Source organism: Etheostoma cragini, chromosome 13 (assembly GCF_013103735.1).
Source record: "Etheostoma cragini isolate CJK2018 chromosome 13, CSU_Ecrag_1.0, whole genome shotgun sequence".
Classification (NCBI taxonomy): Eukaryota; Metazoa; Chordata; class Actinopteri; order Perciformes; family Percidae; genus Etheostoma; species Etheostoma cragini.
In genome coordinates this window covers 11,801,803-11,829,224 of record NC_048419.1, presented here as the reverse complement: position 1 = coordinate 11,829,224, position 27,422 = coordinate 11,801,803, and the positions used below count along the sequence as shown (strand labels likewise).

The window sequence follows — 27,422 nt, the reverse complement described above, 5'->3', positions numbered from 1 at the left end:
CCTGGCATCGCCAGACTAACTTGCAAATGCATGAGCCTGGTCCGTTGCACTGGACGCAGCATTCCAGTTTCATTCTGTAACTATGTTAGGTTAGCTGATGCTCCTCTGTCACTCATTGTCTAAATCCCACCCCATGTCTGACAAACGGTTGTGATTGGTTTGTCTAGAATCTGGCTTGCTGGAATTCTGTGAGGGGCACCAAACGTATCTGCCAGAGCAAATGAAACATGAGCTTGCAGATTTGTCTGGTTTCCAAGCTAGTGGAATACCCCTTTAACATGTAAAAGTAGCTCTGTTTTTGGAAACTACTGAGTACCTTAATCTTAATCTTCTTTTTGGATCTGCAGCAATGCTTTGAACAGCAGGAGCTTGAAGATGGAAAGTTAGATTTGAAATTGGCCTTCCTCTCCCTCCACTTCAGGTGCCTGATTTCCTTCCCGAGATGACTTGCAGACAATTTGATCGAAAATGGCCCAATATTTCTGGGCAAATCCAACGAGCAGCCAGCTAAGATTATTTTTCCTGTGTACGCAGCGTGATTGTGGAGAGGCACATTGCACGGCTGAGCGCTTCCACTCTGTTTCGTATTAAATCTGATCACCAGGAAGGTTGTCCCTTCCCGCTGTTCTACAGCGTTTCTGTTGACTTTGCTGGAGCTTCTGGCAGGCCATCGCTGTAAATAAGAATTTGTTCCTCGCTGACCCACCTGCTCAAATAAACTTGTACGAATTTAATTATACTTCCATGCTTCAGTACAATTTGATGTGGACTTAGTCTAGTACTTTTCATCATACACTTAATCCAGTTAATCAATGTAAACCTTTAGATTACAGGCCCCTGCTGTCCCATCAGTGCTATTATTTTTTATTATTTGTTGCAGCAGACTATTCAAATATAGTTATACTTTTTTTCTTTCCATGCTGTCACCTCCAGAATGAGTTTATTTCGGTGTAATCTCAATTTATTTGAGTTTTGTGCAATTTCCAAAGTTATAGATCCAGGTCTGTTCCTTTCTGCATCTGTTTGCTCATAAAAATGGATTATTCATGAAGCCAAATAGTTTTACCAATACGTATTATGACTCCAAAACGACCATGACATATATAGCTGCTATGCACTTCTTCTTCTCCAGACTTCAAAAGAACAGACGGAGGTGTCAGTGGGATGAAGAATGCAAATATGAACACCATCAGGACGAGCGACTGGCCCCTCCAAAGGTGTTTGCAGGTTCCTGCTCTGTCTCAGCTTTCAGTACACACACACAGCAGCCATCCATCTCCCCTGTGGCGCCCTTTTGTTTTCCACTCTGCTAAGATGTGCTTGTTGCCTTCTGTGAGGAAATGAAAGGAGTGTGACCTCCTTTGCTTTTTATCCTGTCTGTGTGAATCCCCCGGCATTCTGAAACTCAATCCACATGCGTCAAGGACCACAAGGGGGGAAAAATAGGAAAAAAACTATCAAATCACTCTAAAAGTCCATAATTGAGAGGTGTTTCGTGACAAAAAGGATTGTGTGTGTGAGTGAGTGTGAGATTCAGAAGTGGCAAGCATCTCATGTTAAAGACGTTTCGGATCAGTTTGATTGACGTCCTATTTGAACTCTGCTCATTAAACTCAGATTGATGAGTTTCCTTTTCTCACACAGGCCTCACCTTCATGTCCTAACTCAGCCTAACCCCTCCACTCCTCTGAACCCCATACGTATAAATCTTTACCATCTGCTGAAAAATGCATAGCCTATCCACCAAAAGTGCCCCCTCACACACTGAGAAACACTGCCTTTCGTACCGCCACACATTTTTGAGGTTTAATCACAAAAAGTTTCAAAGGGATTTCTGAGAAAATAAGCAGTTTAAAACATCTAATGGTTGTTGTTTTTGTGCTTGCAGTAAAGCCCTCAGCTTTGTCTGTTTATTCTGTTTTTCATGATTACAGTGAAATCTGGTATTTCTATTTGTATTGTGGTCATAGCTGTTTACCTTAACTGGATGTTTCCCCTTCTTTTTCAACATTTAAATTATACAGTTTGGCAACCAATAGCCTACATAAGCTATTCTCATAGATGAGGAGTAAACACTGAATATTAAACCAAATGTGCACTGCAGAACGGATTTTGCTCTTAAATGTAAAGTCCGGACCTAATTCAGTCCCGGTTTTCGGGGGGCTGCGTGAATGCAGATCCTTGCACAGGAGGCCTATGGATTAAAGGACCCCCTTCTGGCCCCCTGGGGCCCCCTCTAACCTACACCCGCTGTTCCAGTCTGCTTCAGCCTGATAAATGACAGTCCATCACAAGTGTTGATTATACTGTAAAAACATGACCGCTCACGTTCATCACTGACCCCGTGAACAAACCGTGTTTTCTGGGCTTGCATTGTGACAGGGCAGTCAAGACTGTGTGTGTGTGTGTGTGTGTGTGTGTGTGAGAGAGAGAGAGAGTCACCTTTTTTCTCCATGTGCAGAGCCCACTTAGAAATCTGAGGAAAGAGCACATGGTTATGATTTAATCAGCATCTGGATGCAATACAAGCAGGTTTACATAGTATGAAGTGTGTGAGTGAATGTGTATTGAATGTAATCAGATTACACAAAGCTGTGCATACTCTCTAACTGTACACAGTCACATGCAACGACATTGACCACCACGCCTTTTCAAATACATAACATACCCAGGATAAAAGAATATACCCAAGAAGGCATTGGAATTATTTATTATGCTATGAGCTCCCTCTTGTGTGCAGAAACCATACTCTACTCTATATATATGTATATAATAGCTTACTGAGAGAAAAGAATATTTAATTTTGCTCACGTGTATCCTGATCCATTGGCCTACATTCAGGCTGGTCAGTGCAAGGGAAAAAAGGAAGTTAAAGTAAGCTTGAAATCTAAAATGCATCCAGACCTTCTGCATATCAGACATGGATGCATGTGAGCTACAGAGACGGGCTGCTCCTTGTGTGCAGTGTCTCAGCATATTTTGAAACCTTGACATCGGTCCAACTTCCCAATTAGTAGAACATGTTGTCTGGATCAATATGCTCGTGTCAAACAGGGCGTGTAATGCCTTATCAGTTTGACTCTGCCACAGTCTGTTCACACAGTGTGCTCTCCGAAATAAAACACGGTGTGCAACCTGCGCCATTGCATCCACATGTCTGGATCAGAGGAGGACACAGAGCACAGAGAGCACCGTGTGTGAAATGAGTTCAGAGTTGTTGTCAACTGTAGTGTTCACTGACATGACGTGTGAACTTCACACGTCATGTCAGGTAGGGTCTTCGCTCGGCGTGCGTCTCCGATGTGTTTGTAAATGTGTGTGTTTTTTTATTATTGATTTGTAAAGGTGGGGCGCTTATCAGCATTGTACCTGTTGGTGACAATGTCTGTCTCCTCTAAATATCACAGGGAGGAGTCGTCTACTTCAGCGTATTCATGATTGCTGCACGGTGACTTGATTCGAAGGGCAGACTTCAGTAGTCCATGATTCAGCCGCGCTGCTTTGTCGCCTCCTAGCGGCGAGGGGAGGATGTGGCACCCCGAACACAGAAAGAAAAAAAGGATTCTTGTTCAAGGCCGACCAACCACAGGCAGAGGTGTGAGAGAAGCCTCAACACACGCACACACACATGCACACGCACACACACACACACACACACGCACACGCACACGCACACACACCACTGTCAAACACCCTGCTGTATTTATACTTGGTCTACATATTTAAAAGCACGTTAAACCATTTGATGGTTGGCTTTGTTCACAAAGCACAAAGACACTTTCCCTGCTAAAAGGAAGCCTTTTTCCTGTCTGTCTGAAACTCAATATGGAAAATATTGTGTGCTTGTATAAATATATTCCATGCCTTTATATTGTTATTTAAAGTTTACTCCTTGGGGACGAGGTTGAATAACTAATTATCTTACTCTGATTAATCACTCTCCTTACTCCCTTTCATACCTACTGTACATAATGTTAATAGTTATGTATATTTTCATAATTTTATAACAACAAGATTGCCACATCCCAGCCCCATCAACGGGTACATGGCATTACAAACAAACCAAATAAAGCACTACTGTTTCATAAAACTCGATAAAGACTTTCGGCATATGATACTGTTTGTGAGAAATTAGAGACCGAATGGAGTGTGGGAAAGGGTCTTAAGTGATAAAATGTGTCTCTCCAGAGAGCCTGTCGTTTGTCAGCGTCTTCACACAAACGTCCAGGAAAGTAAAATGTGTCAATTTGTTTTATGTGAAAACGCTTATTCCATTCACGTATTATGGTTTTAATTGGAAGTACCCTATACATTTGTGTGCACTTTTGGTCATCAATGGCAAAATAAATAATTTGCGTGATTTTCCATTTGATAATAAATGACCTGTAACAGCAAAAGAGACTCACAGTGAATAGAACACTATTTTACATAGTTTTTATGAATGCCTCTGCCCGGTTCCGAATTTTCACAAGTCACAAAATAATTTATGGCAGGCAGACGGTGCTACAGAGCAAAAGCAGAGGAAAAGCCTTTGTTTGAGTATCCAGCCAGGAAAAAGCAGGATATTTCTATATTTACCCAAAAATATTCACTTTAAGGTTTAAACGTGGATATACAGTTTTGCAGCTGTGTAAAAGGGGCCAGGGGCACACACTAGAAAAGATCTTTACCACATCAGCTGGTGTGGTAAAAACACCACCACTTTTGTCCAAGGGGGCCCCAGAATCAAAACTCAAACAATCTGAAAGTTCCTCGAAGCCACTTTAAGTGCCTTAAACTAACCAAAACCTCAACCAACAGTTGTTTTCATCAGTGATTTGGAACAGGTTTGGAAGGTAAAGACAAAGGATGTGGTCATGCGGATGCTGCAGGGCATCACATCAGAAAATGCTCCTTGTGTCATGCTCGAGGGAATGGACAAACAATGTGCTTTGTGCTTTAATTTGGAGGACTTGTTAAATCCTTTTCTTACAGTATGGTTTTGTGATTTGCCACCAAGACTTTTACAGACTGTCTCTCCCATGGTTACAATCAAATGAATCTGACACCTATCGGTAGTGGGTGAGTAACACTGAACCTGGGCAAGGATCCTGAACAATGGTGACGTGATCTCCAGTTGGGTTTTTCTGCCTCCATCTGCAGTAAATCCCCTTCTCTTACAAACAGCTGATCTTACCACCCACCATCATCCCTGTACAGTAGGTACAAAACAACAAAAATAACACCACTCCATGCAGTTTTGTATAGTTACTATATTTTCAGACTGACAAAATCTATCTTTACCCAGTTATGCAACAGTTTACTAAAAACAAACTGTTCTAACCCAGATATATGACAGTTATACAATGTGAAAACCAAGATTGCCCACGTAAATGCGAACATATTATTTTCTCTCTAGTACTTCTCCTAAAATAATCTCACTTCTGAGAATTGGTGGAGAAAGCCACCGTCCACCCTCTGTGGCCCAGACCCACTCAGGGTTGTAATTTCTACTGAAGATCAAGGCTGACCTCCAGCAGCTGTCTGTGTGACTGTGGTCAATCAAAAGAGTGATTATAATAGCTTAATCCCAGATGATCTCTGCTTTTAAAAGCCACTGCAGCAAAGTCAGCGAGGACTGCAGTTTAGAAATAGCGCCTGGACAACATAACGTCTGGAAGATGAAGGAACAGAAAGAGATAGACGGATGCATGAGTAGAGTGTTCGACAATCAAGGAGCTTAATCTTTGAGTACTTCCGTTCAGGTGGTCATTTATTGTTTAATCATTAACCAACTAGAGTGTGACATATTGTATGTGAGGTTGTGTGCAAGCAAACTTCAGAATTTGAATCATGCCTCTGATCTGATTGTTTTCTTTTAAAATGAAAAAGATATCCTTCTTAATAATAACCTGCAGTTTTTTTTTTTAATGGAAAACAGATTTTGGTTTCCAGTATTGGTTTTTAAACTGGGATCTGGCAACCATGCACATAAGGAGATTAGAAGGTGGGTTTCTTTGCATACATCGTTGAGAAGATAAGTAATTCACTCTATCAGATTATAACATCCTTTTATTATGACATCAGTGGTGAGAGATTTTATTTTCCTTTCCAGTGGAAAGAGGTTCACACATTCTGTGCTTCTTTATGCTTTGTGTGAAAATCAGGCACAGGGGGTTTGCACATTAACCCAGACCCTGACGGTAACACCCAGCCCTGGCCTGGAGCCAGGCCGGGCTCTGGGAGGATGCCACTCTCTTTTTGTTTCAGCCAACAGGAGCTGAAAAGCTACTGGACTGTTAGTTATGATGACATTGCCCCAGCAGATAAACTGATCAAAACTGTAGGTACATTTTTATTTATTTATTAAGGATTATATACAAGGAATAATAAAAGATTCAATTTTACTCAGAATCTGAAAAAAAGGTCGGAGAGCTGCCACCACTGCTGTATCAGATTATATAGCAGCCACAGAAGTACAGATAATTTATCCGGGCGCTCTCGTAATCTGAACAAATGTAAGCTGGTGAAGCTTCAACACAAATCCCTCTTTTAGAAGAAAAAAAGAGAAAGACGCTGATTGCTTTTCCTATCCATTTTTGATCAAAGAAGCATCTCCCATCAGCACGAGTCATTGTTTGTGACTGGGTGTTGCTGCTGACATGTTAGGACTGGCTTTGTTTTATTTTTGAATTAGACTCCACAAAGGAGCAGTCAAGACTTTTTGATATTTTACAGGTGTTTCAAGTTCTTGTTTCAAGTAGCTTGATGTCTGACATCCTCGGGCCGGATGTTTTAAATCTTTCTGAATCTCTATCAAAATAGCTCTGCCTTGTTGTTTCTCTTTTCCAACTCAGAACCCTGAGTAGATGTAACAAGCAAAAACAAGCAAAAGAGAAGAACGATTTTTATCAGTTTGCAGCTCTTGATTCCCGATAAGAATGTTTGCCAGCCGTGGTGGAAGTGGAGGAGGTAAAGGAGGGAAATACTCAGTGGAAGACCTCTATGGCATCAGTAAGAAGCCCAAGGCGTCGTCCTCCTCAGGGAGTATTGTGGCCAAATCTGGAGCCCGGAGCAGCAAGACCCCGGACCAGAGGACCGAGTCAGAGGCCCTGGCTTCTCAGATCCTAGAGGCAGCACACAGGCTGGTGGAGCGACGCCGACTGGAGCTCTACCTGAGAGAATGTGGCCTCTCCCTGGCCGAGTGCGAGGGTGAGCGCTCTGCAATGACATACAGGTGAGGGGGAAGGAGGCAGAAAGAGGGGGAAAGTGTTCTTATAAAAGTGACATTATAATGTCAAACCACAAGAACATTAGATTTTTGAGGATAAAAAGATGACCGATCAAGTAAAACACCTTTGAATTAAACCTTTCTGTTGAATTCAAAAACAGTAAATATCGAGAGAAATAACAACGGAATATGCACACAAATCTGCCATACTTAGAGATTTAATAGAGATTGCAGGACAAACTAAATGTTTGAAATAGAGAGAGATTATCTAACCAGCCTGAGCACTCAGCCATCAATGGATGATCCATTTAAATAACATGATTAATATTTTTCTCATATATTAATAATGCATGGATGAAGTTGAGTGTTTGAAGAGGACTGCAATTAAAGGCAGTGAGTGGGACATCATTCATATATATATATATATATGAATATCCAGTTTCTTTACCCCACCAGTGACCCAGAAAGATACATCACACATTTTATGAGATATAAAAGCACAGCAGCGCTGAATAAATGTGGCTGGACTGTGCAAAAATGTGGTTGTTCAGGGTAACTAATGTGAATTCTAGACACAGTAACTTACGTGGGACTATTACCTCAACCATTGTCTAATTGTCCTCCAAAAGACAGCATGACAGGTCAGCATCAGTGGGGCATGCGTTTAGGGTTAATGATGCGTGGTTTGACAGCAGGGGACAGGCAGCAGTTTGTTCCAGTGCTTGTATCTCTCAGTTTTACACGCTCAGTTTGGTTATTTTAGGATAAAAAGGTTGCTATGAATCCATGGCCACCAAATAATGTGAAAAATTAAACTATAAAGAGCATAAACATAGAAAATAAACAGATAATTGTTTTATATATGTTTTAGATTTGTGTGTGTTTAATATCAGTGTCTTATTTGAATGTATTTATGTAAGCCTATCTTTTGGGGAAAAGGGTTGTCATGATAAAAGGTGGCATTTTATTTGTTCCTGTACGTACATCTCAAACAGACTCACACAACCATGGAGAGTCCAGCAGGTTGCCTCTAGGTGGCAGCGTCACTCTGGTGTGAAGGCATGAAGTCGGTGCTGTGGCTCAAGGACTTAAAATCAGAGAAGGAACCAAATCTGCATTTTAAAGATTATCATTATGAACAATCTAAAAAAAACATGCCTCAATTACTCTCAGATCTATTTGCAGTGTTTTCTTTCAGCACACTTTTGATATGCATAATGCAATTGAACAGATTCTTCCATCACTATAAATTTCGTCTTCACCCTTCATGTCTGTAATGGCAGCGGACTGTTCAGCCTCTGTGCACGTGATGGCCTGTGTGAGCTTTGGTTCATTTGTGTAATGATGCATCAGATTTGATCTCTCTCAAGACTGAAAGTCATTACTTGTAATCAACACAACAGCTAACAATCTACCTTGGCGTTCCGTCTAATTAGACGGGTTAGCTGGAAACAACCATTTTCCCCATCCGCTGATCTTCTGAGTGCAGAGCAAATTTAGTAAAAGGGAGACAGTGAAAGTGAAAGCTTAATCTTGTCTTTCACTAAAATAAAGCTTGTATGTGAGACATATTTGAACAAATTACAATTACTCTGATGGATTCAAAATTGTGAGGGATTTAAGTAAACGTTATCCCACTAAAAGCCTTTACAAACTGTCCTTTGGCTGTCCTCTTTGTGAAAACCTAATGCTAAGCTGAATCATTTTAAAACTAACCAAAACCACAAGAAAAACAAAATGTATGAGGGGAATACTTCAAAGTTACAGTTTCAGCAAGGATAAATGCCTTCATCTTTTGCTAAACTGCATGCAGATTTCTTGTAGAGGCACACCAAAAAACAGTTCTCAGCATTTTTCATTTCAGCTTCAACTCAAGGAAGTCAAAACCAGCTGTTAGCATCTCTGCAGCCACCAGAAAGAAATGGCACAGTGGGAGATGTGCTTCTTCACGCCATCTAGATTTCCCCTCAGAGCAACATGGGGTTTAAGTTTAAACATTCAGTTCATGTTAAATCTCTACCCTACTTATATCATGCAACTAAGAAAATAGTAACATCACACAATGTGTGCCTCTCTTTAGATGGCAGGAGTGAAAATAAGTCATCTTCAACATTTGCTGATGAAATCAGTTGGAGAACAATTAGATGGTAAATATGATGTAAGCTCTGCAGGATGTTTTTTTTTTCCCTTGGAAACTGTCAAATGATTTCCCAAATGATGAGCAGATGTTTAGGAAGTCTTTTGTCATTTGGGTTGAAAAATGGTGCATGTAGCTGCCGTAAACAGGAATAAAATCTCTCCTGGGTTTGGGCTGAGCCCCTGATTTGTGCATCTGAAAACTGTATTCTACATGCTAGTCAATGTTAGTTTTACTTACTGAAAGCTTTTTGAAAATGGCTTGGCTAAATGGCATTAAACCAAAAACACACACTTTTCTTTTCTTCAAACGAGTGATCAATCACCTAAAACTCATCTCCCCTATATCATTATAATCATATATTATAACACCTACATATCAATGGACATTTTTTTCAGTTTTTCAGAAAATCTGAAGCAGAGGTTCAGGCTATGGCAACATGAAACATCATTATGTTGATAAGCTTAAGTGTTTTTTATTAAAGGTGACTTGGCACTTTGGTCTTTGTAGGAGATGACAGCCTGAAGAGAACAGAGCTTTTGTGCCGATTCTAATACCAGAGTTATAGAATTTAAAGTCAATACAATTGACTGAAATTATACAATTTGTATAATGCATCTCCGTACAAAGATGCTCATTATTCTAACTTCCTGAGATTTCATACAGCCTTGTACTGCATTGGAGTTGACAATGGAGCAGCTGGAGTTCTTGTAAACCTTAATGTAGTTGTAAATTAAACTTTTAAGTGGTCACTAGCTACTTATTCTTTCATGTTTTGTTAAAAACCGTATTCATTGCGATATCATGTAAGTTGTTTGTAATAATCATCTTAAGTATACACTGTACAGATGTTATTAAGCAGAGATAATTAAGGTTAAGTTTCTGTGTCGGAGGGGCGTGATCGTTGACTGTTTGCGTTGAGGCGTTGAATGAGTTGTTCCTAAATCAAGTTGTCATGAAGGAAAAGCCATGTTTATGTATTTGTTGAACGGTGATAGTTTTAAAGGTCTTATGTCATAGTTCCGTGTTTCTTTGCATGTTTAAAGCTGCAGTGCATAGTTTCAGGCGCCCCTAGGAAATTAGAAATTCCATGTAATAATTACAAAACTGTTGGATTCTGTCAAAAAGGTTGGATTCATGTCAAGACTTTTTAATTTTGGGATTAAACTGCATTGACTGTGAGGACCCCTTTGGGGTCCCGGACCTCCTGCTGAAGACCTCTGTTTTAGACAACATGACTCCAGAAAAAAAAAAATTATGTTTACAAATGATTTTTTAGTAATGACTACTAATGGAAACTTAATTTGTCTAGTGCAGCGACTTACTGCTCTGTGTTAATACAACTTCACCTGTTAAGTTTCACCTCTTGCAAAAATGAGACGGTTTAAAGCAACAGGTTTCCACTCAAATTTCTAGTAGCCTAAAGTCAACTTATTGGGGATAACAGCGTGATGGAGTGAAGCTCCCAAGTGTTGGTAAGCCATCATCATTTCTAAACTGTGGAGCAGGATGTATCATTGCAATTAAGATGATGATGATGATGATGATGATGATGATGACATTGTTTGGAGTAAAGGTGAAGGTTAAGCCTATGGGTAGACAAAGATTTAGTCAAAGTCATTATGTTAATGTCTATTCACTTAATGTGATGTTGTTTGTCGTCTGGAACTCAGAATAAATTGATTTTTGGAAAGTCTATCTCCTCTTCTAAAATGTCACAGCGGATGGCATTCACATTCTCTTTCTGCCTATACAGCTGGAAACGTCCCCATCCCAACATGTAGGCTACTGAATAGCTCTTTAAAAAGAGCTGATTGCCAGCTCCAAGTTGCAGTGTACTGGCAGCTGACTGCCTTGTGATCATCCTGCGACTGAAGATTGCTCCAAAGCAAGATTCAATTAGATACAACTCGTTAGAACAAAGGAAAAGAAATGATGAATGTTTGTATAAGTGTGTGTCGGCATTTTTATTTGCACTATTTTGCAGCTTTGTGTGAGGCAGGGAGAGCAAACACTGACTGACTGAAACTTTGTGGGCTGACAGTCTTCTCAAAAGGTATGGCAGCATAATTTAGATTGTAAATACAGCCTTGAAGGAGCTATTCTCATTGTCCAGCCTCCAAATGACACATCAGTTTTATTGTAAGATAATGTGATGTGATGCAATAGGATATGATATGCCACGCTATGCCATCTTATGACGTGATGTGAGGTGACTTTAAAGACAAGTATCAGCTCTTTATTGTGAGATGAAGATGATGATGATGATGATGAGGATGAGGATGATGATGGTGGTGGTGGTACAGTATTGCAGTATGATTTGGGGTGATTTGCCTTATAGAAACACAGCAGATGAAGTGGTTGTGAAGGTGGAAACATGGGTGTGGTAGAAAGAGAGATCCTGCATATGGAAAAGATGTGCCACATGTGTGGAAAATGATTTTCTACAGATATATTCAAAACATAAAAAAAACATGTTGGGTACATGAGGATGATGATTGTTTTTAGCTTATTTCAAAAACACTATAGCCTAGCTGTGTTTAACCTCCACTAACATAGACATATGTTTACATATATACAGTATGTTTCATAAAATGTGTGCAGCCTATAATGAAAAATGTAGAGCTCACACCCGAGAGAGAGAGAGAGAGAGAGAGAGAGAGAGAGAGAGAGAGAGAGAGAGAGAGAGAGAGAGAGAGAGAGAGCATCTTTTAAAACCCCACATTGCTTGTGAGTCGTGAACATTTTGGAGCCTCTGGAAAAAGGAAAGAAAAGAAAAGAGTCTGAATTCAGAGAAGAAAATAATGCTTAACGAGGCTGCACCGATCGTTTGAAATTTTAAATTTTTGGACCAGTAAACCGGCGTTTTTTTTTTTTTTCAAATCCGTGTAAGATTTGGTCAAATAACAGGAGACCTGCACAGCTGCTGCCGGTATGTAAGCGACTTCACACACACAGAAGGTAATACAAACTGAATTTGCTTCTGTCTCCCCTCTGTCTCTCTTTCTCTTGCATCCATCTGATGCTGCGTGAGGCTGCCGGGCGATGATGCATCGGTGGGGCTTGACTGGCTGAATTCGCATCATATCAAGTTTACATGACATCGGACTGTTCGCCACGGCAATGTAAATTCGAGCAATTAAGCCAGTTTTTTTTTTTTTTTTCTTGCTTAACCTCCTTGCGCCAAAAAAAAAACATCTATCTATCTAACAGCTATGCCTTATTTCGACGCGAGGTGCGAGGATGCCTGTAGCTGTGGTTGTGTCATTGCTGCGGCACACTCCGGAGCTCCTTTGCCCAAAACAGATAGACCCAACCTCAGCTGAAGAGAAGACAGCGAGCTACCAAGTGCTTTACCACCCAACATAAGCCATACGAGCCCGTGCATGTAGCCTATGTGGGAGAAGGCCGAGCTGCTGACACACTCGAGGGTTCCTACTGCACTGAGGTTCCCAAGAACCGCCACATCCCCAAATCCTTTTGAGGACTGCTGTGAGCTTACACGCTTCCTGATGATTTTTGGAGGGCGGCCCTGATGCATCTTGTGAGTGTGAAAACTCAAAGAGCCCGTTTGCCAGGTTTGCATTACCAGACAGGAGACAGAGCAGACGGTAACTCTGTGTGTGTCATGTTAGAGGCTGGACCCTTGCCTGCTCCCTCCAACTGTCAGCCAAAAGCTCTGACCTGCCCTGTCTGAGCCCTTTTTGTATATGAGCATCACTGCTTCGCCACAACAGCACAACGGGATAACATTGTCCAGCAGCACCAACAGTTCACAGACTTTATCGTTTGTGTGTCCCACCCCTTCGCTCCATCAAAATAAGAGCCCCCAAAAACCAGGGTCAGGATGCAGGTGTCTTTCGCCTGCACTGAGCACAACCTCAAGAGTCGCAGTGAGGACCGTCTCTGTGGCCTTCGCACCGCTCCACCTCCTGGAGGAAGCAGTGGAGGAGGAGGGGGTGGGGATCGAGGAGGAGGTGGTTGTAGCGGAGGAGTAGGTGGTGGTAGTGGACAAGGGAGCAATGGCAACTACACGTCTCAAGGAAGGACCAGGGAGGGGTCCGGGTCCCGTCCGACTCCGCAGGGCCATGCCCACATGAAGGAGGCCATCGGGCGCCACAGCAGTATGAAGTACAGGTGAGTATGGAGATGAGGAGCTTCAGGGGTGGAGGGTTAAGCCACATCAGAGGGATCTGACTGGTTTTCATTTCACTTTGATTATCACGGCCTTTTGACCTGCAGATTATCATGATGAGCATCAGTGGCAAGTCCTCCGCCAGGTGACGAGGGGGGCAGCTGATCTGATTGGCCCTCCTCTCATCATGAAGCTCTGCCGGCCGGGCTTTCTATTTCTAGTTTTTATTTCTGTCCATCTTTTTGTTGAGATGCTAGGTGAATTGTAAGGTTAGCATGAATTGTCAACAACGTGCATCCTGTAACATACTGTGCAGGCTGCCTACATATCCATTAGCGGGGTAAAGCACTTGAGTAAGTGCACATACAGCAGGGATTTTACTGACATTGTAAAAAAAAAATAGCATTAACGCCTAAACACGCTTGCACTGATGGATGTAAAAATGCTTACGTAATCCATACTGTTATCCCAGTATAACAGACAGTATGCATAGGAGCATCTGCTATAGGCTTAGGTGTTTTATGCAGATTTCTCCCTGGCCTCTTCTTTCACCACAGGTTAATAAAAAGCATATCTCCCATAACAGCTTTCCTCAAAGCACCCAGCACTTCCAGCTTTTCTTTGAGGTTTTAAAAGCATTTCACGGTCATAAAAATAATTGGTGCAGCAGAGGATCTTATGCACACAAAACCATTGTTGCACACACCACTTAACGTTTTATTTATTTATCACTGTAGCTATGATGCTTTTGTTACTTTATACACGTATTGACTTTTCTCACTCTTATTTTACCTTGAATTTGACAGTGAGCAAACCCAACTAAATCATTTCCCTGAGGGGATCAATGAAGTATTCTGATTCTGATTCAGGTCTGAGTCATGAAATAGGGAGGAACCAGATACATAAACAGCATGATGAGAATGTCAAATGAGTTGTTTTTTTGTCTTTTCTCTTATTCAGTTCACCTTGATGGATTATAGCTTCAGGTGGAAGAGGGTAGCTGCTCATGTAGCCTTCACTCACTCAGGGGTTCTCGGAGCAGTGGACAGCAATACACTGTATGAATATGCATATAAAACACACAGCGTGCACCAGAATCTATAATACCATAAACTCATGCCGTGTGCTTTCTTCATCTGGACTGTAAAATTCAATAACTACGAGGATGGTTTTAATGACCTGTTTTCCTGGTAATCAGGTTGATTGAATTCCTGCCATTCTCTCCAGGCAATTTAGTTTTCATTTAATAGGATGTTTTAAAAAGGGAACGAGACACAAGATAAAACCTGGATATCCCCACTACTCTTGTGTCTTCCTTGACAATTGCAAACATTCTTCTGATTGGGTGGTAGTTCCACTGTCTCTGGAAATGTGTCACTAATAGGGAGTGCAGCAGCACAATAAATCTATACAGCATATGGCCAGCTCCAGTTGCCAGTGGCAACACCCCAGGCATTGCCTTTTAGTTTTTTAGTCTTATTTCCTAATCAGTCAGCACTGCTGTTCCTTATCAGTCCCTTCTGTAACTGAGGCCTTTCAAAGCCTCGCCACCCGGCCACAGAGTGTGTTCGCAGCACAGTGGTCGCACATTCTCCATTTTATACTGCTGTCATAACCACACTGAGGTCTGGAAGGAACAGGAATCAACATAAAATATGCTGCAGGATGGAATCTGTGTATCTGTGCAGAAAGTAAATGTTGGAGATTTCTTGACATGATGTGTATTGGAGCCACATCAATGCCACAACAGAGCAGAAAAGAAGAGTTCTGAGTAAATTTGATCTCCAGATGGCACCTATCTTTGCCACTAGTTGCCCTGTTTGACTGCATGTTGCCTAATCTCCCCGGCTATCTCATTAACCTGAGTATTCATCAATTCATCACTTACTGGCTGGACGCAGACAATGGCACCTGCTGCTAGTTATCACTCCCATGAGCCCCTGCTGTCGTCCCCTGCCCCAATTCTTTCTCTTTGAATTTCTCTATAAAATAGTTCTGCACTATAGCTTTTAACATTATTTTTCAATTTTTAACGCACAGTAATATCTTTGAATAATCGTGTGATTAGAACAACTGTAAAACCTTTGCATCAACCAAGAAAAGCAGAAAAGACAAATCAAAACGATCTGTTCATACCAGCTCATTTCAAATTCTTAAATTGTCAATTCTTTTTTAAATTAAGTCCTCGAACCTAGATAGTTATACCCAGCTGAACACAGCAGTCATGGAGTCTTTTTTGCCAGGGGACCTGTGGGGTTTAGGTGAGACTAGAAGTCTGTCACTTAGCAAATTGTCCGTTTCTATGGGAACCAGGTCTTCTCTTTTCACCAACAGCAACCTGGTATGCAGGTCAGGTGCATTTCCAGGATCGACATATCTGCCATTTATGAGGAACATTTATCCTGGATTTTTGTTATGTAATGGCGGCAGGGCACATTGTGTCAGTTGCAGGCAGCTGGATACAGCTGTCTTACAGTTTTTTTTACAACTGCTCACACACAAAATCTTTTCATGTCCCACAGGTTTTGAAACCTTTCACTCAAAGCGTTTTACTACACACCAAATCTGCAAAACCATAAGCTGTTTCTCTTTTAAGACACAAAAATTCAACAGAAGGTGACTTGCTTTTTTTTTCCAAACACAACCAATGAAAATGCTACACTTCAGTTGCCATGTGCAAACACATTGTGCTTAACTGAACACTAACCAATCACTGCTTTAGTATAGCCCTAAACACAGGGGACAGGTCAGATTACCTGTTTTGAACAATGGATGCCAACAATAGACAGACAGCAAGGGGAGGAGGGGGAGGAGTGAACCATGACTGATACACAAGCACACACAAACACACACACACAATTTATTTCAACTCAATTTCATTTATAGTATTAATTCATAACAAGAGTTAGCTTGAGACACTTTACAGATGGAGTAGGTCTAGACCACATTCTATAACTTACAAAGACCCAACAGCTCTAGTAGTAAGCAACAGTGCCACAGTGGCGAGGAAAAACTCCCTTTTAGGAAGAAACCTCTTACAGACCCAACACACAAACACACACACACACACACGCACACACACACACACACACACACACACACACACACACACACACACACATTCTGTATTCTAAAAATGATACCTTTGGTTTACATATTTGTAGTTTTTTCATGCTGCTGTATATAACCAAGGCATTTTGCATTCTGTGTTTGCAGTTTTGGGAATTGTGTGCAGAGTTTTGAAAAAAGGAGACATAGTTTTAAAAATGTGTGTAAGCAGTTGGAAAAAACTGTAATGCATGAGTGAGAAGAGGAACCTGTAAGATGGGAAGCCGTACCAAAACCCCTCAACAAAAATGTTGTTAAAGAGTCAAAATAATTCAAAGGTTTTGGTTGTAGGTTCTTAATGACAGAAATTACAGTGGAGGAAATGAGACATAGCCCTAGTATAAGGTGCACTAGTGAAGTATTTTTTTTTCTTTTTTTAAAGGATCTTAACCCAAGGTCCACTGACTAGATTTTTCTTTTATTTTAACTCTGATGGCCTGTAGTTGACAATAACAGTAGAAATGAGGACACTAGATAGTTCCAGTAAACCAAATACCAAATAGAAATGTCCAGTAAAAGGTCCTATACCACAAAACTAAATAATGATCATACCTAATATTGAGTTGCATGTTTAGCTGGAGAACAAGGCCTATGCTTTTGAATTTGTATCAGGGTTTGAAGTGCCCTGACATTCAACCATGCAGAGAGGCGCTGTTCTCTAACAGAGTACACTTGAACAGCGAGTTTTGAAAGCCCGAACTCTCAGCAGCTGATTAAGTAATGATTGAGTTGTACTGATGAACAACCCTGTCAAGTTTTACAGATAGATTGTGGTCATTTAGCGCTATGAGGCAGTGATCCAGCCCCAGTGTTACCTTTGTATACACGCTGAGGGCATATCGACTTCACAGCTTCAGTTTGTTAATTTGATCCCAGACTATTTACTTAAATGTGGTTTTAGAGTTGCCTCATCCATAAAACTCAGAAAAGCTGTGGAAAGATTAGCAAGCAGACTATTCACACTTTTATAAAACCCTATGGATGCCATTATAAATACCAAACAGTGATAAATGTGGACTTCACAGAGTGGAGTTGTGATCAAAACTAATTAAGTGATCATTCAATGCAAATTTGGCCTCTTATTGTTATCCTGATTAATAATCATTGGAAACAAATGGTTTGTGTAGCAGAACAAGACTGCGTGCTGTAACAACCTTGACCTTCAACTCTCGCTGGGCTTTTGAGTTTCCTGTTGACTGAACAGATTAGTGACATCACTTTAAGGTTCAGCAAAAGTTTTAAGCAAAGTCACATCAAGTCTTCACTTGTTAGATTTTTGCCTGGCTCCTAACCAAAATATATCAAAACTATGATTTGTTTTTTTACTGCTAAACTGCAAAAATCTAGCTTCTTATTTCATTGGCCACATATGGGTTGCTGAATGTTATAATTAAAAATCACTAGTGCAGTGCCTGTTCAAAACTTTGCTATTAGAAAGGGGCTGATTGCTTAGCCTTCGCTAGAAACGCTCATCCAAACACTTCACACTCAATGCTGCAATTTATTTGGGTCCTGAGCAATACATGCCATTACATGGTTGCATTCCTCTAGCGATATTAAAGTATATGCGTCATTTGCTGACAGCTAGCTATTTGGGACCAGGCTATTTTGTAAAAAAAAAAAGTTCATTCCACATGTTTCATTGCTGAGTGTTGAACTACTTCAGTTTGCTTCAATGTAACATCTCCGATCTTCTTCATCGGTTCTTGAATGTACTGTAGCGAGCAATGAAGAGCGAGCTGTACCTAGCACGCCTTTCCGCAGTGTAACAATTAATAGAGCTCCATTTTAATACACTCACTGCTAATCAAAATGTCAGTCCGTGACAGACAGACAGACAGACAGACAGACATTTTTTATTTTTACAGTTTCAGGTTGGAGAACTTAGGGAGGGATTTAACAACTTACATAAAGCAGATAAGTTAGTCTTTTCAAAATGTGAAGCGACTGTTGGGTCAGTGTTGTCTGATGAGGCTTACATATACCAATATGTGCCTGTGGATGGAAGCACCAATAAGCAGGCTTGTTCTAAACAGCAAGTGACATAATTACGTCACTCGTAACTGCGTGTCACGTTCCTCTGAAAGGCTGCTTAGATATAACCTTAGTTTAAAATCTTTACATTTGTATGTACCTTAAAGTTATAAAAGCCTTTTAACTCTCAGTTGCTTTGATACTTATGTTTTCCTGAGGGAAAGCTTGATACTTAAAAACATATATGCAACTGCATTTAATCATTTTAAATTCCTTGAGCTGTCATGTCTATCTTCATGAGGCAGCAGACCAGGAAACAGACACATAAACATCACTCTCGCAACAGACGTAAAGAAGGTCAGTAGGCTACCACGTGCAGTGACCTTTTCAAACACTGGATGTCATTACTAATAAACTCCCTTTAAACCCATTTTGACCACTTAGTCAGTGCTGCATCCTTATGTGCAGCAGCCCACAATCTTTAACCCTTGTGTTGTCCTCCCGGGTCAAAAACTGACAAAGATTTGACATTTTCGTTCCTTTTTCAGACTTTTTTTGTTTTTGTTTTCACTAACACAACCTTACTATCACTTGTTTTACAGTACTTTTGGGAAATCATCGTCCATAACCCTTTATTTATATAGAATTATACCTAATATTTGAGTTAAAAAAGTAGAAATTATGAATTATTTTGACTAATAGTTAAGATTAGAGGAATGTACAGATGAGTTTAGTCAGGAATGAAAGTGATCAATTGATTTAGCAAAGAGCGTTGTATGGAATCCAATCCACTTTTTGTGGTAATTTGGTTAAAAAGAAACCCATATTTCAGATATAGACATTTTTTAAAGGGGTCACATTTGAACTGAGGACATTAGGAGGGTCAATAAAGAAAAACAAAATTCACAGGAATATAAAATGGTTCACAATTTTAATATCAGCTGGTGTAATCTCTCAGTTGTGCCACTTCATTACGTGCGTATGTCAAGACCACTAATAGTGTTAGCCATTTATGTGCAACATTAGTGGGGCGCAACCAATTGTGTGTGTGTGTGTGTGTGTGTGTGTGTGTGTGTGTGAGTGAGTGTGTGAGTGTCTTTGTGCTTCTTTTTTTACATTTCCTCTGCTCACACCATGTGTATTATATAATTAGCACAGACCTACTTTTCTAACTGCTTTAATATAACTCAATTAAAACATTACATTACATTAAAAGTCAGTTGTTTAGCCATTAATAATAGCTGAAGCAAGAGTAAGAGTCACCCTGTCCCTCAGAGTTAAAGAGTTGGTTCACACACTACAAATTGTCTTACTTACATCTAGAGTAAAAAGGACACATGGAAAAAAGATGTTGAAATTATTTAGCCTCAATTATATCGAGGCAGAAGAAGAAATATTTGCAAGGGTGAGAAAATATGTTATGTAATTTGAGTGAACTGACCCTTTAAACCGCTGAAACGGTTTATAGAGCATTATTAAAAGAGAACGGACAGTCCACAATTTACCCAAAGTTTGTGCTCAGAAAAGGCACATATAAGCACACACGCACGAACGCACGCATGCACACACTGACGTGAGTATTATTAATATCTAGTTATGCTTCCCTCTTGAGAACAGCCTGCTCAGCATGTGTGTGGCATTTTATGACAACTGCAGGAAAAAAAAACTCCATCATTTGCACCTAAACCATCTGTATAGTATCTTTCTCCTGTCTCGGCTGAAAATTAACTGTAAATGTCAGCACAGGTTAAAATGCTGACTACATGAGCACCTGTGTTGGGCTACTTTCTCCCCAATAATAATTTATGGAACAACCAAGTCGCTATAATCCCCTTGCTTTGACATCATGATTTATTTCAAGGGAAAAATAAACAAGTAAGCACAGGAAGGCTACAGAGAAGCATCTGTGTTTCTCTTTGTCCCACTGGAGTGCATTCATGTGTGAATATTTAGATCTGTGCCTGTGTTGAAGTGTAATTCCCATCAAGCGTGAACATTGACGTAAAAGCATTGACTGGCCACACTGACGCCGGCACAGTGTTTTGGTAGTTTCTTTTGCTTTAACTCATGCCATGAACATTTCAAATTAAACATAGGCCAAATGAATGTGGACATGCATTTGTGTGTGTGTGTGTGTGTGTGTGTGTAAAAGAGAGAGTGGGAGAAATTGTCACGAGGGAGATAGTAAGAGGAAAGAAAGAGCATGTGTCTCTCCAGACTCACTGATAGTAATTTAGCAGACTGCAGCACTGCACCACAACGGTGGAGTTGAGAGAAGGGAGGAGGCCGCCAGTTGTCACACAGAAAGAGAAACAATGGCATACTCCACTGCCCGGATACAAGAAAAATTGTGTTTTATGTGGCACAGCAATCATGAAATTCACCCACTAATGCAAACTGATTTAACTTTTTCTCATACAAACTCGTTAGTCTGTCAGCTTTGTGTATTTTAAAAGGAGCAGTTTTACTATAAGATTGTTAAATGCATATATTTGTATAATAGCTGTGGATGCTACCGGATGCAAGACACTCGCACAGTGCTGACTCATGCTTAGTTGCAGTTTGAGTTTTCACACATTAGATGTGAAATTTAACACATAGCATTCTGTTTTTCAGTATGGTACTAAGCTTGTGTGACTAAGGTGGGAAGCAGTTGGATCCAGGCTTTATTAATGTAAAGAATTCTGCTGAAATGTCTTTCTATACAATATGGGCTTAAATCGGACCAATAAGAAGACTTTAGAATGAAATTGGTATCCATAAAATTTTAATAATTCCCATCTCTAAATACAGCAATTGTTTTGATAATTTCAAAGTTTTTTTTGTTCTGAAGCTGAGGGAAGCTGTTTTAAAGAGCAAAAATATTTTTGCTCTTTATAACAGCTTCCCTCAGCTTCAAAACAAAAAAAAATCTTTGAAATTGCTTTTATTGGTCCAACCTTGTCAAATCATTTTTCCCTGAACTTTCCTGACTGAAGTTGAGGCCAAAAGGCACAATTTGATGGATGTCATAAACAAATACCAGACTTTTTTTTTTTTTTATATTTGACTAGGGAATAGTGTCTGAAGTGTTTCTCCCATGTGCCTCATTTCTATTTACTCCCAGTGTTCAAAGTGTGACTGTCAGTGTGTGAGAACAGACAGAGCTGCCATTGGTTGACAAATGGTGAGCCAGATTACCATACAAGGACTCATCATATCCCCCTAACAGCTTTTGTCTGTATATATCATTCCCGACGTTCCACCTGTGTGCTATTTTGACAGAGTTTAAAGTAATGACACAAACAATATGCATTTCACACCCACACGCAGCGCACACAAGAACACAGACACCCCCAACACGCACACGGTGACACAGGAATGCTTACATATGCAAGAATCTAAAAATAGCTTAAGGTCAGGCATTAAAAATAGACCACAGAAAAATAAAAAGCGGGACTTGTTCGACTGGGTCTAAATGCACTGACAATCTGTCTTTCTGCATTTGGCTATTTGTGGCGGATGCAGGCAGGCAGGCAGATAGGGGAGGAGGCGCTGGAGATGAAAAGACGGGGAGCAAGGAGTTGCAGCGCAGTTCTGCTGCCTCTCCAGCTGGCTCCACGGCTAATTAGAATGGGGGAGGGCATGAATGGAGGAGGAGAGGAGAGCAAGCATAAAGCCTGCATCATTTTTTGCTGTACATGCTGCTGTGGTCACAAATGCAGCTCTTTGCTTCTTCTTGCTCGCCCTTCAAAATTCAGCTGTCTGGATAATCAGATGTGGCATGTTGGGTAATAGACTCCTCTTCCAGCTTACGGAACATTTTGGGCCATTAATGGACAGACAAGAGAAGCTTTACCCTGTCTGAGCTGAGCTCTGTTCCCTCCAGCTGTTTCACTGACCTAGTGTAATACACTGAACTGTTAACATATGAAGTATAAAGGGTCAATTGTTCAGAAATAATTAGACACAGGCGGTAATTTAAACACAGGCCAGAAATACTCAGCGGCTGTGTTGAATGAAGTATTCACATCCAGGAACACAGAGGAAATAAGTACTACATGTTAACATGTAGTAGTTTTATCTGTGTTATACATCAGGCTTTGCAAAACTCGTGGTTTGTTTTACATCCCGTTTGGTTTATTGCAATTCATTTTATTTATTCATTTGTCTTTGTTTGTTGTAAATTCATGTTTGTTTGTTTTTTTAGTATTTTTAGTTGTATGTACCGTATACTTGTAGAAGTATCATATTCTAAAAGGTGATCATATTTTTTGTCCATACTATCTTAATTTGCAAAGTAACTATTAACCACAGGTCTCCTGTAAGTGGAGTGTCACTACTATGACATGTAGTGGACTAAAAGTATAAAATAGCAGAAAAGGTACAAATCCTTCAGAACTACACTTGGGTTCAGCACGTGTCACTCAGAAACATCAATGTACTGTAAGACGGGATACCACCTGTGATTGTTTGTGCAATTGTATTCCAAATACCCACACAGCATACCATATTCTTCTACATTTCATCTATGAGTTTCACAGACTGTTCTTTTGGGTCTTTCTTTCTTCACAGGAACCTGGGGAAGTCAGGCCTACGTGTTTCCTGCCTCGGGTTAGGTGAGTTGGTTGGAAGGCAGGAAAATGTGTTCATCTGGTTTAAAACAGAAACAAAACAAATGTCTGTCTCTCCTCTTCTTCAGGCACCTGGGTAACATTCGGATCACAGATCTCCGATGAGGTGAGAGCTCTGTTGTCTCTCTGTTTGTATGAGAAGTTGATTCCCAAGCACCTTCACTCATATTGCTGTAGTGGAAAACACTGCAAATCTCTATGTTTTCAATTACAAAACGTTTCAAAATCCCCGAGACCTGCTCCCTTGAAACTAAAGTAGCCTTGTGAGATATTAGACATTAACTGTTCTATTAATTGTTCTCCCTGCATTGCGTCCTTTACGGACAACCTTTGTGTAAGTTGAATTTTTCCACGTCTCCCTCTCTCAGTTATAACGTTTGTGTGTCCCCCCCCCCCCCCCAGATGGCTGAGAACCTCATGACCATAGCGTATGAGAGCGGAGTCAACCTGTTTGACACGGCAGAGGTGTACGCCTCTGGAAGGTCAGGCGCCACTTCTTCCTCCAAGCATTGGTTCAAACTTTTGCTTCTGTTTTTCTTCTTGCAAAATGTTTCTCCATCAGTAGGTGTTCTCGGATGCCCCTTCTCTCATGATCGTTCAGGTTTTTTAACGTACGACATGTCTGCAGATTCCCTGTATGATTCAACATTGTTGTGCAGTGATCTGAATCCATCTGAATTGCCAGATCAACCTATCACAGTAATTTATGTGTTACTTCACAGAGCGGAGATCACTTTGGGGAACATTATCAAGAAGAAGGGATGGAGGTGACATTAATCCTTTCTCCAAACTGACTCACATGCATGTGGAAAGTTTTGTTCTATTAGTTTATAAAAATAAGTTTTGAAACCCTAATAATTCCTCACAATCCCCTTGTTTTTCTTAAATGCACTGATTGTCAACATGTTTTTGTTACTGTTGGAACAGGCACACCATTAAATTATCTCAAGGGAAATTCATATTTTTTTGTCAATTGAGGAGCTTTAACCACAGATAGACTATAAAAGGATTAAAATACCATTTGAAAATAAACACAGGTGGATGTATTACCTGGCTGCTAAACCTACTGTATGTTAAAAATCCTTGAAATATTGTTAATCTGAAGAAAAATATATGGATAAATAAAAACACCAAACTTTGAAATAAAAATGTGTAATCTGACCACTTTTGTTCAGATCAGATTTATTTATATACAGTATAACTAAAAAAATACAATAATGGTCCACATGTTTCTGTAATGAGCCCATGATTGCAGGCACACAACAAGAAAACTATGGCTGTTATAATTAAAAACTGTACATGGATGATTTCCAACTAAAATTCTTATTTTCCCATACAATGTTCCTAACCCTCTTGTGTCCTTGCCAGGCGTTCAAGTTTTGTCATCACAACAAAGATCTATTGGGGAGGCCAGTAAGTATAACACTAAAGACTATTTACCTTAGTCTTTATTTAGTCTTTCAATAGATCATTAATACAGTAATGTGTTTTCATCACTCCACAGAGCAGAGACAGAGCGAGGACTCTCCAGAAAGCACATTATTGAAGGTAGAGTAAAATATATTTTTAAAGCAAACTACCAGATCTTAATTTATAAAGAATCATTACAAAATACAAGCTGGTTCAGGATTAGCTCTAAAGGTTATCCTTAACCTTGGGTTTATCACAAAACAGAGTCAAAAAACGGAAAGGGGTCAATACAGAGCTGTGTATTGTTGCTAAATTTCTATATATGTTGAACATACTGTACGTTAAGAGGCTAATTAAAGTTCAAAACGGGTTAAATGTCTGCATTCTACCAGACCCTAAGTTTTCGATTAATCATTTAATGACCCGTTAATCTTTGGGTGTGCATTGTTTGTCTCACTCAGCTAAAGCCACCCTATGTCACGTGTCACAGTGAATACATCAAACCCTAACCCTGGGCAGCAGTTGATGGTTCCAAGGATGCTAGTGGACTGTTTGCTAGTAGGACATGATGTGTGGTCGGTGGATTGTCATTGAGTAGCTAACTCAAGTCTGTCTTGTGTCTGGGACAAAAGAAGACAAAAATAGTACAAATGGAGGAATGTAAAAATGAAGTTTTAGTGCAAATTACATCTCTGGATCATTATGATTGTCCAAATCACTTCCACCTCCCCCAAAATAATCCTAAAGAACGTTGACAGGCTACTGGCCTTGTATAAGGACATCTTCTTTGTATGTTTTGTAAGTAGTGTGGCCTTGGTTTGACCATTTATCGCAGAGTTAAATGGGTTGTTTGACCGTCATTGTCATGAGGCTTTTGATTTAAGGCCATTGTCCAATGAGTGAATTAATTGCAAGCACAGTGCTTAAATTGGACTTATATTTTACCTATGACTTCTACCTCGAGATGGAAGTGCAAACACACCCAAGGTTGAAAAGTTGGCACACAGGAGACATTGCCGCAAAACAATTTAAGAAAAACTAATTCTAGTATAACATTTCAAAAACAAAACCCCCCTGTAAAATGATTGCCTTTTACCCTCTGTTGAACGGTGTTGTTAATCAACTATTTCTTGGAAATCTGTGTGGTCAAATGTTCACCAGAATTGTCTTTACTTTGGTGATCCCACTAATCATCTAGTGTCATCGTTAGACAACTACTATGGTTTATGACCGTATACCTGCAGAACAAATGACATTCCCATCAGCCTCAGCTAATGCCTAAATGCAGCCTCATAGAGTGACTAGCGTGGCTGCAGACTGTTAGTGTTTTGATGATAATGACATCTAATCACTGACCATTGCTTTTGACAGGTTTAAGAGGATCCTTATCAAGACTCCAGCTAGAATACGTGGACATTGTTTTTGCCAACAGAAACGATGTCAATAGTCCTATGGAAGGTCAGTCACAGATGTTTGAAAATGATTCTTGTTTGCTGCAATCAATTGCCTTTAAGTGATCAAAACAGTAAGTAATGTAAATTCAATGCTGTATACTGTGTTTTGCAGAGATTGTACGGGCCATGACGTTTGTAATAAACCAGGGTATGGCCATGTACTGGGGAACCTCACGTTGGAGTGCCATGGAAATCATGGTGAATGCTGATCTCCCACTCAGAAAAACTCACTCTATACAAACCAAATGCTGTCAGGTAATGGCATAAGTTCTGATCGATTACCATTTTGTTCTGTCTGTTTGGCACTAGGAGGCATACTCAGTGGCACGCCAGTTCAACCTGATACCACCGGTGTGTGAGCAGGCAGAGTATCACTATTTCCAGAGGGATAAAGTGGAGGTGCAGCTTCCTGAGCTCTACCACAAGATCGGTCAGACATCCACAGTCTCGCAGCTCCATTAATCTTAAATATTTTCGTTGAAGGTTAATTCTGTTTAATTCAAATGTCTACCCTAATTCCCCTCTTTCAGGAGTTGGAGCAATGACCTGGTCTCCACTTGCTTGTGGATTAATCACAGGGAAGTACAGTGATGGTGTGCCGGAGTGCTCCAGAGCAGCAATGAAGGTCAGTGTGATTTGACTGGCCCTCTTCTGGGATTTCTCTCACTGGAAATCAGCCTCAGTGTAACTATCTCCCTGATCAGTGGGGTATTGTTGTGTATAATCAGTACTGTTTCAATGCTTTTCTCCATTTTGCCCCTGGTGAAGGGATACCAGTGGTTGAAGGAACGAGTGAATAGCGAGGAGGGCCGCAGGCAGCTCGCTAAAATCAAGGAGCTCCATCTACTGGCAGACAGACTGGGCTGCACTGCTGCACAGTTAGCCATAGGTAGGACCCAGGCAGATAACATGATTGTATAATGTAGGCATGCAGAGACTTTGTTTATGTTATTGTTGTGTGACTGGAAATTAAAATTGAACTATTTTACATGTGCATATTTTTAGGGCACAAAACTATTGATTAAAAATGTCTGTTCACTTACTTTACACATAAAGTGAAAGGCAACAGATGTGTTGCTTCAAACGTATGTTTCCTATGCTCCCGTCTGCATGTGTGCAACCACTTTACTGCCGATCAATGACCTTATCAGTTAATAACCTTACTTTTCCCCATCTCTGTGTTTAATCAATAGTTTATTAGTCCTTTAGAAAGCCTGGTTTGTCCACCATGTGCCCTTGTCTATCTACTATAACATGTATTGATCTGGGTAGTATTTGGTCATCTGATCTTAGGTCAGAATTCATGTAGTGATTTTGGAACCAGGTAAGTTTCCAGAACAAACTGGAGCAGGAGGCCACGTAAAAAATAGAAAATGTAATT

General features: G+C 40.3%; 1 protein-coding gene across 4 annotated transcripts in view; it reads left to right on the top strand.

Moving 5' to 3' along the window:
• Nucleotides 1-6,528: 6,528 nt before the first annotated feature.
• The window catches only part of LOC117955038 (voltage-gated potassium channel subunit beta-3), a 23,483-nt gene continuing 2,589 nt past the window's right edge, over nucleotides 6,529-27,422 (top strand). Inside the window, exons 1-12 of one of the 4 annotated variants that reach the window (XM_034889163.1) lie at nucleotides 6,529-7,216; nucleotides 23,119-23,162; nucleotides 23,246-23,283; nucleotides 23,580-23,659; nucleotides 23,900-23,944; nucleotides 24,546-24,590; nucleotides 24,682-24,725; nucleotides 25,959-26,045; nucleotides 26,154-26,239; nucleotides 26,351-26,471; nucleotides 26,572-26,666; nucleotides 26,810-26,930. In XM_034889163.1, coding sequence (XP_034745054.1) covers nucleotides 6,921-7,216; nucleotides 23,119-23,162; nucleotides 23,246-23,283; nucleotides 23,580-23,659; nucleotides 23,900-23,944; nucleotides 24,546-24,590; nucleotides 24,682-24,725; nucleotides 25,959-26,045; nucleotides 26,154-26,239; nucleotides 26,351-26,471; nucleotides 26,572-26,666; nucleotides 26,810-26,930 — 1,102 coding nt within the window. In that variant the 5' untranslated portion in view covers nucleotides 6,529-6,920. Of the gene's footprint in view, nucleotides 7,217-12,035; nucleotides 13,485-23,118; nucleotides 23,163-23,245; nucleotides 23,284-23,579; nucleotides 23,660-23,899; nucleotides 23,945-24,545; nucleotides 24,591-24,681; nucleotides 24,726-25,958; nucleotides 26,046-26,153; nucleotides 26,240-26,350; nucleotides 26,472-26,571; nucleotides 26,667-26,809; nucleotides 26,931-27,422 lie in introns of those variants that run through there. The other 3 variants (XM_034889164.1, XM_034889166.1, XM_034889165.1) reach the window with 3 other exon arrangements.